The sequence below is a fragment of the Mastigoproctus giganteus genome, chromosome 4 (genome assembly GCF_048544385.1).
Source record: "Mastigoproctus giganteus isolate SK-2022 chromosome 4, ASM4854438v1, whole genome shotgun sequence".
NCBI classification, from domain to species: Eukaryota; Metazoa; Arthropoda; class Arachnida; order Uropygi; family Thelyphonidae; genus Mastigoproctus; species Mastigoproctus giganteus.
Genome location: NC_143578.1, coordinates 158,996,824 through 159,012,255, shown reverse-complemented (window position 1 = coordinate 159,012,255; position 15,432 = coordinate 158,996,824). Strand labels below are relative to the sequence as shown.

General features: G+C 36.7%; 1 protein-coding gene across 2 annotated transcripts in view; it reads right to left on the bottom strand.

The window, feature by feature from the left end:
* Positions 1-15,432, bottom strand: part of Mtr4 (exosome RNA helicase Mtr4) — a 499,068-nt gene that overhangs the window by 444,580 nt on the left and 39,056 nt on the right. For both annotated transcript variants that reach the window (XM_090371841.1, XM_090371842.1), the window contains exon 4: positions 14,239-14,414. In XM_090371841.1, coding sequence (XP_090227967.1) covers positions 14,239-14,414 — 176 coding nt within the window. The remainder of the gene's footprint in view (positions 1-14,238; positions 14,415-15,432) is intronic.

Here is a 15,432-nt window from a genome sequence, read left to right as displayed (position 1 = left end):
TGTTTACATTACACGAATTCGATCATACACGATTTATAAACAGGAGTCCGGTGTCATGTATAACACAAACCGAATTCGCCTTCGTGTTTACAAAAATGGCAGTCAAACGCGGGAATCATCCCAACTGAACACAACACAATAGGAATGCAGAGAAATTTCTGAAAAGGTATTTGTTTTTTATATGATTGAAGGTTTCAGTGAGGAAGAAATGCATTTCACCATAATAACGCAAAAATCCACAATTATAGCAATCGGTATTATCACAAATGCAATTAGATCGAGTTTACTACCCATTTATAATAGATTCCACTATCAGGAATGCAACTGGAAATTGTTTTTAATGTTTTATGGTAGTGACCTACAGAAATATGCTTTATTAAAATGTGAGCTAGAGTGAGGTGATAAGTGTTTCTGCCTTTACAGCTGTTTATTCAGTTTCTACATGTGCACAGCTTTGTTTAGTGTATCAAGCGTGTCTCCTCATTTTTGTCCTTTTTGTACTATAATTGTGCTTTATTCCCTAAAAATGAGTAAAATACTTGAAAAAAAGTGTGAAAAGGAAGCGTCCTAATGAAGATACTACATATTCAGAGAGAAAAAGAAAAGCAATATCGATAGACAGAGGTGGACTAGGTCAAAAATTCTTACCGGGGAAAACTTGTAGCAGTTCCATACAAGAATTTAAGGCCAAAATCACGCCGGCCTCTGGCCCACCAGGGTTTCCCTGATAAGGCTTAGAGGAAAAATATGAAATTGTGAAAAACTTTGAGCAAAATGAAAGGACATGTGGTATTGCACGTGCTACAGGCCTAAATGAGGCAATGCCAAGAACAATTAGAAAGAATGCAGAGAAAATAAAAGCAACTTTCATAGAAGGGAACACATCAAAGTGAAACAAAATCCATAAGATCAAGACAAAGAATTGGAAGAGATGGAATGTCTATCATCTGTTTGGATAGAAGATCAAACAAAGAACAAGTTTGCTTACGACAGGAGCAAAAGCATTAGCAATATTTTATTGCATAATAATCATAATAAAATATGTAAACATTTTACAGTTATTTATTGTGTTTGGGATGTTTTGGTTACAAATGTGTGTTCAATCTTGGGTGATCAGCACCTAACCTTATTTTTCCCAGAAGGCCTGTTATTTATATTGCACAATTTGGCATTGCACGAGGGTTCCTAGGAACATAACTATCGTGTTATACGAGGACTGACTGACTGTATTCGATCTTGGATAATTTACTCAAGGCACCGTTAGCAAGCCCATCAATAATATCCATGTTAGTAGTGGTGATATACAGTTTTCAAAAAACCAGTGAGAGATCATAGGATAAACCACCAGTGTCGATAACTGACATTTTAAAGTTTCTGGTGAACGTGTACTTTTTCTGCATTTGCGAAACCCATGAATAGGTCTTGAGTGACTAATTCCACATTCTCCTCTGCGGCACTGAGAATCGCGGGGTTGTACTTGTTGACGGAATTATTTCGTAAGTAGAATTGTATACCATTTGGGCAGAGGAGATTGGCTTCCTCCTGAGTGAAGAAATGCAACTCGATAAGTTCTTGCTAATTCTGATCTAATTTAGCTCCATTACCAATTTTGGTTGACACAGACGAGAACGTGATGTTCGACTGCCACATAACTTGATCGAGTTTGTGGTATTTGAGAGTGTGCGCAGGTGATAAGCTGCTTTGTCTGTTTATAGACCGGGGTCTCACAAAATGGAAGCAGCTGACGTGAGTCCCTGATTAGGAACATGTCCTGCCCGCTGAAGCTCAATGACACAATTTTACTATATTTTGCAAAAAAGAAAAAAAGATAGAGAAAAATGCTGCTTCTGCAAAAAAGGCAAGGGAAAATGTATGGTATACCACCTCTGGCACAATGCCGAGACAGAGTAAGTATCACATTAAGGCAAAAAGATGAATTGCACATCGTACATCAAAGAATTGGTAGCTATGATGTTAGCTCACGCTTGAACAAATTGTTAAGTAATAAAGAAGTCAGCCACAGGGTCTCTAATGGTTTCTAACAAGCATAGGAGTCCTTCCAATAATTTTGGGAGGTGGGGGTTATTTTTAGTTTCATCATTAGTTGAGTAATTAAAATAAATAGTTCACTATTCCTGTGTACATATAGTGAATTAGTACTTGACTAAAATAATCAGTATTTAAGAAAAAGAACAACTTGGTCTAATATACCTTGAAATGAGATCCTTTTAAGAATAGAAAAGACATCCCTATTTTTTTTTTTTTTTTCAACACAATACTAAATACAAAACATACAATTAAAACTGTGTCCCTGATGGCAGTCACAAACATTGTTCCAGGTATGAAAAGCTAAGGCTCACTACTGGGAATCTAAAATGTTGATTAAACTGATATTCAGGTCTAATTTGCAAACTAAGTGGACTGAATTTTGATGAAGTGTGGTCATTCTGCAAAAATCAAATCCATTATTTGCACCTTCAATTGCGATGGTTTGGGGTGGCATTACCCTGGGTATATCCCACATGTGCAAGATGCGAAACACTGCACCTAGAATTTAAGGTGACCACCCATGAGCCAACATGAGCAGAAGTTGATGTGGGACAATGTGGGGGATGCAAGGGATGTTGCTCCTCTGTCAGCAAGCAACACTAGGAGGTAGATCTCTGATCACCTGGTGCAAAACCAGCACTCTCCCTATAGGAGCCTTAAAACCCCCTTGTTTAGTCAACAGAACAGAGCGGCGGAGCTCCAGCAACCCAGTCTCTTCCATTATGTATTATGAGCGATGTCCTTCAAAATAATGATGGAATCACAGTGTGAGCCAATATTCTTTAAATTTTGAGGATACAGCTCTAAAATGGTGTTTGCAATCTCACTGCTATGTAGTCTACTGGAACAAACTTACTGGTAACCCTCAAGGAAATATCTGGATCAGCTAGCACACATCCCAATGCCCCTACTCTGCCAAATGACTGGAGAGAGTAAGTCATATGTATGCTGATGGCACCGTCAAGGAGCTGGGTAAGCTGCTTGCTGTGTAAGCCATACCGAAAAATGTCAGGAATTGGGGATGAGAGTGTGCACATGTTGCTCAAAGAAATTTTCATTCTAAATTCTCAATCCAATAAGTTTTTGAAAATTTCTTGCCATTTTATTGACTAGTTATTGTCAGTGACTCTTGAGTTATGATTAAATTTGAAGGTGTCTACATTCTGTCCAGACACAATAGGAGGAAGTATATGATGAGAGCCCTGTCAATCAATTCAGCCCTGGAGAGATTGTGCAAGGCTCATGGGGTAGAATTTTTCTCAGCATGGTGTGTGCCTGTTAACAGAAGAGACTGCTCACTACAGGGATGGGATAAACTTACACAGAAAGGGCGCAAGAATCTTTGCTAATGTTATCGAGGCAGGGATTTATAATTCTTGAAAAAGTATTTTGCTTTATTTAAAACCCATTTACTTCCTTCTGCTCTTTGTTGGAGGAACCACTATCATTACAGTTTCAAGTTGTTCATTTGTAGCTCCTTTCAGCAATTATTTTGTGACCTTCTAAAAAATGTTTCAGATTTAGACACATTCTTCTATTCATATATAGTTTTTAATTACAATCCTACAGCGTTTGTTGGCAATTACCAAATTTATCTGTAAACAATAACACTTTTCTCTTTTAATAATTTACAATTTGTTCTAAACTGCAAAAAAAACTGCCTGTTTATTCAACATTTTAGGGGTTTACAATAATTGTGAGAAAAATATCACAGAATGCATGTACATATGTGTAACAGCAGACAAACAAGCTTTAATAATGTTTAACAAGAAACTGTGAAAGTAGAAGCAAAATACTGTAGTTTTAGACACCAGGGATTGGCTTCCCATAAAACTGAAAGGGATACACACTAGGTCATACAAAGGGATACAAATGATGTGCTCCATTAATTCTTTTTTTTTTTTTTTTGATATTTCTAAATATATATATATATATATATAAAATATTATTAGTATAAAATACAGTAAGTAGATGTTTATGCATAGAAATAAACTAATGAAAATACGGTGTACCCTGGGAGCGATATACATTGTGAACGAAGGGGAGAAGAAAGGAACCAGAAAAAATAATTGCAACGATTTAAAAGTAAACCAAATGAATTTTTTGAAGAAACGACCAAGGTGGAGATAGCATTGCAGAGTCTTTCATAATTTTTGTGTCTTCATCAGAGGTCATCCACCAAAATCATGAAAAAGACAGCAATGCTCTTACTTCTGTTTCCAACATGCTCTGTATGTCAAAGTACACGTGCAAAAGTCCACGTGGTAATATCAATTTTAAATTTTGAATAAAATTTGAATAAAATTATACCAAGTTTGCAATTACATAATGTGTTAATAAGGTATTGCATACAGAACATGGATGACCTTACAGAAGTAAGTGGAACGCTATGAAAGTAGAAAAAGCAAAGACAAAGGCAAGGAAAATCCGAATGACAAGAACTTACCGCTACAGGCCGGACTGACAGAAAAGACTGTGTCAGTGGGTTACCAGTGTATTTATGCATGGGTACGCTAGCGGCACCTAGCGTTAGACAAATTTTGGTGTGTGTTTTTTTGAAATACAATGAAATGACGTGGGCGGTGAAGCTACGCTAGGTTAAGTACATGATGCTCAAACTGCCCAGGATAGTTAAGAAATATAATAGCTGACGAAGTAGCGATAGAAGGCAGCTAAACTTTGTTAAGGCGCAAAATAGATTGGGTAAAGTTAGAAAAATAGAGCCCTGATGTCGTGTTCGGTAAACTAATGGCTCACAGGACATAAGATGTATTGGTATTGGTGTTTAAGGGCACAAGGGCAGCTAAGGCCAAAATGTGCCAGGTTCTATATTATTATCCTAAAGTAATATAATGTGTTCTATTTTGGCATCAGAGGAATTCATATATATGTATTTGCTTCAGAAAGGTATAGAGTGTAGCTAGGTTAGCACTATTGCCAATCATGCGGTTAAGCGATAACGGTTCTTGCAGTTGTGATTGAGAGTGGAAAGTACGTCTGAAATGGGAATAGTGAGGACAATCTAAAAGTATATGCTTGACTGTAAGCGGTAGTGTACAATGCGTGCATCGAGGTGGGTCATCCCCCACGAGTAGAAACATATGGGTTAGGTGAGTATGTCCAATCCTTAGTCTTGCTAGAACAACTTCTTCCTGTCTATTTTGTCTGAAGCTGGAAATCCATAACGCTGGTTCTTCTTTGATTTGGAGCAGCTTGTTATTACTTTGTGCCTTCCATATTTCTGTCCACTGAAACATAAAGACTTTTTTAATATGCTTCAAATAATCTCCATATGGTACTTGGTAATTTGCTGGTGTTGTACTGTTTGGATTTTTGGCTGCCTGGTCTGCTCTCTCATTGCCTAAGATACCAGAATGCCCTGGGATCCAGCAGAATTTCACTTTATGATTCCTACTTCGTAGATGGTTTAAAGAGAAAATTATTTGTTTTTCGATTGGTTGTGATATTGAAAATTGATTGCCCAAAGCAGACACTGCACTCAATGAATCAGTGTATATTATACTGCTAGCATTGTGGAGAGTGTTAATATTCTGTAAGGCTAGTTTGATTGCATATAACTCAGCAGTATAACTGCTGCATTCAACTGGTAGTGATATGGAGACTGTAAAAGACGGAAAGACAGCTGCTGCACCAACGGCAGAACCTGTTTTTGAGCCATCTGTGTATATTTGGCAGCTTTGTATATTGTTGAAGGCATGTTCTTTATGTAGTTGTTTGATATTTTCATCTGCCAAGGAGTTCTTTCCCCATTGCTGAAAGTGGGTATCACAGTGAGGGAGATTTACAGACCAGGGTGGATCAGGAATATCGCTCTCTTTCTGTATGTTATCAAAATCAATATTCCAGGTGTGAAGCAAATCTTTTAGTCTCATGTCAGTTGGTCTATTTTCAGTTGGTTTACTGTTACAGAATGCTGTCCACTCAGGGTTGGAAAGCAATGGTCGAACGGGATGGTGTGGGAGGCTTTGAATTTTAGCTGCATAATTTAGAAGCAACATTTTCCTTCGAAGGTGAAGCAGAGGTTCGTGTGCCTCTACATACAGACTCTGAACAGGGGATGTTCTGAATGCGCCCAGAGCAGTACGAAGGGCACTGTGTTGGATGGTATCAAGTCTGATTAATGCACTTTTCCTAGCTGAATCATATACAATAGCACCGTAGTCTAAACGAGATCTGATAATAGCACGATACAAATGTAATAGAGTGTATCTATCAGCTCCCCATGTCATAGCAGAAATGGACCTAAGTATATTAAGTTTCTTTAGACAAACAGTTCGGAGGTATGTGATATGTGAAAGAAAGTTCAGCTTGGTGTACAATATTAGGCCTAGGAAAAGAAGATTACTGGTGAGAGGGATCAAATGGTTTTTTAATCTGAGTTCCGGTTCTGGGTGTAGCTTTCGTTTTTTGCAAAAGTGAACTGCAATTGTTTTTTGATCTGATAAACGATATCCATTCTGCATTGCCCATGTCTCCAACTTATTTATGGAGAGTTGCAGCTGTCTTTCAATGGTATGAATATTTTGTGATCGGCAAGATATAGTTAGATCATCAGCATACATATATAGTTCTACAGTATTTGGGATGTTGTGTGTTATGGCGTTCAGTCTAAGTGAAAAAAGGGTAGAGCTCAGTACTGATCCTTTTGGGACACCTTCTTCTTGAGTGTAGGACCAAGAAAGTACAGATTGATATCGGACCTGAAAGGTTCTGTGTTGAAGAAAATTTCTAATGAATTCTGGTAAGTGCCCTCGCAATCCTATGGAATGGAGTTCTCTCAATATATTCCATATCTCCAGGTAGTGTCGAAAGCCTTTTCTATATCGTGACTTACCATTACAGGATGTTCGTTTTTGACGTAAGCATTGCGGATGTTAGTCTCGGCTTTCACCATTAGATCTAAAGTGGATCTGTTTTGTCGGAAACCAAACTGATTGTTGTTCATCAGTGCTTTAGTTTCAAGAACCCAGGTAAGCCGTCTGTGTACCATTCTTTCTAGGATTTTACTTAGGCAGCTGGTTAGAGAAATAGGTCGGTAATTTTCTGGAAGTGAGTGATCTTTTCCTGGTTTAGGAAAGGCTAAAATGATGGAATGATGCCAGGAAGATGGATATGTACCTCCAAGAAAAATCCGATTATAGAACATTAATAGTAAATTCAAGGCTGTACTGTTTATATGTTTCAGCATTACATAATATATGCCATCAGGTCCAGCTGCACTGCTGGGTGATCTATTTAATGTTGTTTGCAGTTCAAATAGGTTAAACGGTTGATTATAGGCAATATATTGGGTAGTATGGAATTTTATTTTGTACCTTTCTGCCGAAGCTTGGTGGATATTTCCACCAAGATGGAAGAGGTGGATATTTCCCATTTAATTGCCGAATCTTTTTCCAGATGAGACGACTGCTAGTATCCTTTGTAATAATGGAGGCAAACTGTATCCATGATTCTTTTTTGGCTTTTCTTCTAATTTGCCTAGCTTTTGACTTTAGCCTTTTATATTGAATTAAGTTGTTGGTAGTTGGGAACTTCCGGAACAGGTTCCAAGCTTTATTTTTTTCCTTTTTGGCATTGGTACAAGCTTCATTCCACCAGTGTTTAAGGTTTTTGTGTTTAAATGTGGAGGCTTGAGGTATTGCTTCGGAGGCAATGGTCAGTATTTGCCTCGTAATATGCTCTGTGAAATCATCAATGGGTTGTAGTCTGATCAATTGGCTATCAAAGGAAAGACAGGTTGAAAACTTTTCCCAATCTGCTCTGGAGAATTTCCATTTTGAGCGATTATCAGGATATGATGTTTGAAGCGTTTGGATTCTGCATATAATTGGAAAGTGATCACTATTGTGGGTCGTTTAATACTGTCCATTCTATACTGGGATATAATATTGGGGAACAGAGAGTTAAATCAATTGCTGACATAGATCCAGTGGGAAGGTGAGTATAAGTATTTTCACCAGTGTTCAGTAATGTTAAGATTCAGTTGGTCTAGTATTGTCTCGATCAAGTGTCCTCTATTGTCCATGTGGTCTGATCCCCACAGTGGATGATGCGCATTGAAATAACCAAGGATACAAAAAGGTGGTGGTATTTGTCTTATAAGGTCTTCTAGTTCTTTATACGTGCACATCTTGTTAGGTGGAAGGTACAGAGATACTAGAGTTAGAATTTGCCCAACTGATACACGTACAGCAATAGCTTCTAAGTGGGTTTGTAGCGGAATGTTTCTAGAAGGTATTTTGCAGTCAACTAGAATCGCGACGCCTCCACGTGCAGATAATGAGGAGTTTCTATCTTTTCTGTAAAATTTCTGATTGATGGAGTTACTTGTGGAGTTAGATTAGTCTCTTGTAGGCAAACGGCTATAGGACCATATCAGGAGATTAAATCATAGATGGCATCGGTATTGCTGCGTAAACCTCTACAATTCCATTGAACAATGTTCTGCATTATCGGGGTTTGAGAAGGGAAGGCGAGTCTGTCTGTTTCTTGTGAGTGGTTTGCTTTTGATGGTCATTTTTCATTTTATCTTTTTTAGGAAAATTGGGACGTCCGGGATCTGTACTCTCTTCTACGTCATCAGTTTGACCTGATGAAAATCCAGTCTCCATATCATCTTCTGCATGCAGATTAAGGACTGTTTCATCGTGTGTAGCTATATTTTCAGAGTCAATTCTATTTGAGTTTGTCTTTTGTAATTCAGTGGCTTGTTGCCTTCGTGATTTATTTGAAATTTTATCACATGATTTTATTTTAGGCGGAACTGTGATAGGAGTATTACTTATTTCATCAACTAGAATGGGCTTGGTGGTAGGTTGAGATGTTGCTAGCACAGATCGTGCCCATTCTGCAATGGATGTATTGGGTGGAAATGTTACCTCAGTTTGGGTTGAAACAGCTTGGCACTTTAGTGTAACGGAAGCGTATGTGGTTTTTGGGATAGTTGACTTTATTTGCTTTCTTGCTTCTTGATATGTGACCTTATTCTCTGTCTTGTACTTTTGTATTCTTTTTTCAATTTTCCAGAGTTCGCATGACTTTTAGTATGCTGCATGGTCATTCTTGCAATTTGGACATTCCGGAGCCTTTGCAGTACACTGTTTGTGAATGGTTTTTTGACCCGCAGTTAGGACAAGTAGTTTCGCCTCTGCACGTTGTTTGGGAGTGACCAAACTTTTGGCACTTGAAACACCTTAGAGGGTTTGGAATGTATGGGCGTATACGGCAGTTTAGGTAGCCTGCTTTAACTGAGGTCGGCAAATTCGGTGTACTAAAGGTCAATATGATATTACGTGTGGGAACAAGTTTGTCATCCTTCTTTATCATAATTCTTCTTGCTTGAGTTACTTTCTGTTCTACTAATTCCATGACTATCTCCTCTTCGGTTACGTTCAACAAATCCCACTCACTTATTACTCCTTTTGAGGAGTTCAAGGTGTTATGCGGTGAGACTTTGATTGGGATTCTGCTTATAGATGACATTTTTGGTAAAAATTCTGAATGCCTTGCTTGAGTGGTCTCTATTAAAAGATTTCCCGATTGGAGCCTTTTCACCATTTTCGGTGTACCTGCTGCATTCTCCAGACATCTCTGGATGACAAATGGAGAGAGTCTGCTTAGCGAATGAGTCGATAAAGAATGTATAATCAGAAAAGCTGGTGGTTCTGATTTGTTACAGTCCTTTTTCATTCTTTTTGCAAGATTGGAATCGTCTTCCATTCTGCGGGTCTCAGTATGTTGAGAGCCTGTCGGCTCTAGTGCTGGACATGTATCACAGTCCATTGTTGCTCCTTTTAGCCCTGGGAGTGAGAGCTTTTCCTCCCAGATTTCCAGCCCCGCCACGTGGAGGCAGGAGCGGTGCCACCTATTGGCCAAGCGGTTGGAGAGGTTAGTTTGTTAGTGCAAAAATTAATAAATATGCTAGGAAAAGAAAGGTAATTTTCCTTTCTGGGTTCTTACTTAGGATCTGTTAAGTACAGAACCACTTACAAAAAAATGAGGATGAGAAATGCACTGGAGAGAAAATATAACGAAATCACTGAGAAAGAGCACTATATATCACTTAGAAAATTCGCTTGGACACTATCGCTTGGCACTCAGGGCCGACATAAGATGTAGAGGTTAGTAAAGTAGAAAGATGATTATGGTAGAAATATGTAGTTGGGCTAGGGTGGTTCGGGGTTGCAAACCCGTTCCTATAGTTAGGACCCTGAACGAATGTCTGGGAGTTAGTGCATCATGTATTTAAGGTCAGTTGTGTACAAGGTGGCATAATGTAATATAGTTAAGTTAGAATATAATATAATTAAATATAAAATTTAAATTTAAAATTTAAATAAAGTTAAGTATGAACATAATTACAAGATAATTACAAGATAAATACACTGTGATAGGCCAATTGGTGGGTACGAGTTTTCCAGACTGTAAGACACCACAGAGGCCTAGTGTATTGTATTTACACTATATACATACTTGATGTGTATGGGATTAATTATATGTCGATAATGCTATTTATATTAATATCTTTTAGATTCTTGTGCCTTAATATGTTAAGGGCTTTACTGATATGATGGCGCAGATATGCTATAGGAAAAAGGTTGTTCTTGAGTTTCTTGTATAATATCCTGATGTTATCAATGGCTGTTTCATTATTGCTGCATATGGTTGCTATTCTGTTGCATTGTGCTAGAATAACATTGGCATGTACTTTTTTGGAAATATTTGAATTCCATTGTGTAAGGTTGACTATGCTAAAGTTGAATGCTTCACGTTTGTTGTACAGGTTGGAGGCTATGTCGTTCTTTAACTTAATGTCTAGATCCAAGAAATGGGCTGCAGTATCAAAGTTGTTTGTTTTTTCCAGTACGAGTTCGTTGGGGTACAAGTGTCCATAATCCTTGATGAAATTCGGGCAGTTGATCACTATGAGGTCATCTATATATCTATATAGGATAAGGTCCTGTGGAAATGAGGTCTCTGACCAATATAGATATAGGCTGGCTATTATGCATGAGGCTGGCTGCCCATAGGTGTTCCATTGGTTTGTTGATACACTGTATTACTGTCATATATAAAATTGTTGGAGATACACAAGTTCAGTATGTTGTTCCAGTAATAGGTATTGCAGGATATATAATCTTTATATTGAGCATAAATATCTTTGAGTACAGATTTTAGTTTGGTTTGATTAATACTTGTAAATAGGCTGTGGAAATCAAAGGTTTGTATATTGTTAACATTATTATTCTGCAAAAATTTTAATACAGGTAGGTTGTTGCCTATGATTTTGCTGTTATGTATGTTTTTTAGCAGTGGTTGCAGTAGTTGTTCAAGTGTTTTTCCAGGTTTGTGCACATAACTATTTTTGCAGGAGGTTATGAATCTGAAACCTATGGGTTTTTTGTGAAATTTTGGAATGAAGTATATATAAGGTAAGCTGTAATTGTTCATGTTTAGCTTTAGTTTTTTATTGAAGGCTATGAGTTTTTTTGTAATGCTATTGCAGGCACTTGATATAGGCTTGTAAGTATTGCTGGAGTTAAGTTCAGTTGTCAAGGTATGTGCATAAAAATATTTGCAAATAAATGCATAGTTGTTTGCTGCTTTATCTACCGGTGTGATGATGAAGTCTTTATGTATTTCTAGTAGTTTTTGTTTTAATTTAGCCAAGTTATGGTATTTTTGCTGGTTATATATATGAACTGGGTAATTCATATTTTTGCTTTAATAGAGTGAAAGTATCGCTAATCCACATATGGTATGCCTCTATAGGTGTGTTATGTTTGTAAGCTAGTTGAAAGCAGTAGTTTAACAGGTCTTGATATAGCTGTTTATTAAAGGTGGTTAAATTTATTTTGGTAAATGGCCTGAATTTAATCCTTGTGATAGTATATATCTGAGCTTTGGGTCTGTAACTATGTTTAGATTACCAGTAATGATGTGTCCATAGTCTGGATCAATATATTGTTGCATGTTACTATGCTTGCATATGCAGTTGTTGGTGTCTGCATTATGGGATATTAAATTGGTAGCTATGGATTTGTAGTTACAGGCTAATAATCCAAATGGTTTCCTATATTTATATCTAACTTTTATATAACTTTGGCTGGTATTAGGAAGTAGATGATTATGCTGATTTATAGATTTATAAGTTTATTGATATTTATGTTGTCCATAATTTGGCTGTTGAAGTTTAAGATTATGAATGATTTATTATCACAATGTAGTGAGTAGGTTTTTTAGATTGAATTTACAAATATCGTTTATTATATGAAAGAGATGTTTGGACTCGAAGCTGAAAGTGCATATGAAACTGTGTAGTGCTCTCAGTATACTGTGTTTGGTACTGAAAAGTAAATTATGTATATATTGCACATCTATAATATTTTTATCCCAGTTTTTAAGGGTGGCATCAAAATCGCCTAAAATAGGCTTGTGTTTAATGTTGGTATTATTAGATTTTTTAGAACGTTTGCATGGGTGATTGTGGAATTTAATTATATTGAATTTGTCATATATACAGCAGTCTGTTAAGTTGTTGGTAATAATTTTATGGTTGAATTTATTATTTAGACAATATGGGTATAAGGTTTTTAATTTTAACAAATATTTCTTCTTGTTTTGTTCTGATGTTGGCTTACTAATATGCACTAATATGGATATGTATATATTGTTGAAGTTGTGAGATTGAAAATGCATGTATTCTATTTCTTGTTCTATATTATTACTTTTTCTATTCAGATAGTTATTGATGTCCGATCTGTGTTGATTAATTCTCAGGTGTAGTTTATTGCTAGTTTGTCCAACGTATTTTATGTTACAGGTATTGCAGGTTATAAGGTATATAACATTACTGGTTTTTACAAAAGGTAGTTTTTGTAGTATCATTTGTATTGTGTTGCGGGTGCATACAAGGACAGGTTAAACATAGTTTATTTTTGCAAGTGTTGAATTTAAGATTATGGATCCCATATTTATCTAAGTTAGAAGCATTAGATGCTGCTGTGCTCTGTATTGTGTGTGTTAAATGTGTATGTATCAAGTTATAGCCGTGTTGCGGGGTACAGTACAGAGCATGTGTACCCGGGGTCAAATTTATTCTACTCTGCCCATGTAGTATGTTATCATTGCTATCTGGCTCCATACATGTAAGTTGCACAAATTTAAAAATGAAATTAAAATTAATATATATATATATATATATACACAATGAATGATGAATGAAGTGTGGACGCAACCAGGGGTAGACTGTACGTTCAAAAGTAGGGATAGGCTGGTGAACATATAATAAGCTGAATGTGTATAAACTCTGCAATGCTATCTCCACTTTAGTCGTTTCTTAAAAAAAATTCATTTGGTTTACTTTTCAATCGTTACAATTATTTTTTCCGGTTCCTTTCTTCCCCCCCTTCGTTCACAACGTATATCGCTCCCAGGGTAGACCGTATTTTCATTAGTTTATTTCTATGCATAAACATCTACTTACTGTATTTTATACTAATAATATTTTATATATACATTATGGCTGTAGGGTACTTTTGCAATAGCAGTGACCCTGATCCATAATTCATGTTATTGTAATTCAGTCTTATCTAATCTAATTCTTAATTTTTCCCCCCTATAGCATATAACTTCTCTATTGCATTATTCTTGATGATTATATATATATATATATGGAACTAAGGCAAATCAAAGCCCAATGGATAACCAACACTTGGATAACTGGCATTCTACTGTAATTCATCTCTACAAAGTTTAAAGTAAAACAGAGATGACAGGATCATATCCATTTTTAGTTCTGCCTAGTGTCACAGATGCTCATCCATTCCTTTGTGGACTGAGGATGCCATACCTCAACCCATGTTTAGACTGACTTCTGCTTGGGTGTATACCTCTGGTCACAGACATACCAGTGCTACTATGAGTTTTCCAGTGTGAAGGCAGGAGCAATGGATTTGGCTGTTGCAAAACATTTGGTTTTGGTGGAAAATCTCTACTCAAATATCTTATATTTAACTTATAACTTAAATGAGTTACACTACATTATAATAAGGAATATCCCATTTTCAAGATTATCTAAAGAAAAAACTAAACTTGGAAACACAAACAAAGAGATCAAAATCATTAATTTAAAAGATGCAAAAAAAAAAAAAAAAAAAATTTACTTACTCTGCAACTACAGTTTTACCAGCAGATGTATGAGCTGAAACTAAAACTGACTGATTATTTTCTAGACAGAGAATAGCTTCCTTCTGAAAAGGATCTAATATAAACAGATATTCCTTTGCTGGAATTCCAGAAATCTGACGTAATGGAACATATTCTGCATCATAAGGTACTGCAACCTAATAAAAATTTAATTTTTAAAATAATCAAATTTCAACTAACAATCTTACTGCTGAAAAACTTATAATTAATAATTTCATTGGTGGCAGTGCATGGTATAAGAAAGTGATGGTTGTAACATGTGCATTGATTTTTGAAGCTTTCTAGTTTCAAAACCATTATCTATAATTGTTATAATACACTGATTGAAATGGAGTACTCCAGCATCACATGTTAGTACATGAAAGCAGATATGTAGGGTTGCTGTATGCGTGTAATTCAGTAAAAGAATGGGCGTGATGGTTAAGTAACTTTGTACACAGAATGACAGTCAGCATCAGATGCTGGTGTGAGTATCTCAGAAACTTCAAACTTGTTGGAGTTTCAAAATATTACTGTATTGAATTGGTGTAATAACCAAATAAATCCAGTTAATGTTGTTGTGGTCTGAAACAGCTTGTTGATGCAGAGCCCAAGACTGAAAAGACTCAACACAGGATAACAAAAAAGGCTATAGTCTGTACAAAATAACAGCCCAGTATTGCTGTGGTATCCAAGGAGCCATTTCAATATGCACAACTCAACACACCTTGTCAAGGATGGGGTATCACAGCCAACGACCAAGGTCTCTCCCACTCCTCTTGGCAAAAAACAAGAAAGCATGTTTTTAGAAGGAACACTAAACCTGGTCAATGGGGGATTGGAAAAAGACTACCTGGTCTGATGAATCTGATTCCTACTCTTCCCTGATTAGAATAATATGGCAAATACAGCATGAGTCCGTGGACTCATCCTGCCGGATTTCAACAATGCAAGCTGGTGGTGACAGTAATATCATACGGAGTGTTTTCATGGTACATATTGGGCCCCCTTGACACCAGTGGAGTAACATGTGACTGGCAAGGAAACTGTTTCTGACAAGACACATCCCCTGATGGCTGTGGCATACCTATCTACAAATGGACTCTTCCAATGATGACCATGTCCCAAGGCCATAACTGTAAAGAACTGGCTGCAGAAACATGGCAGTGGATTAAG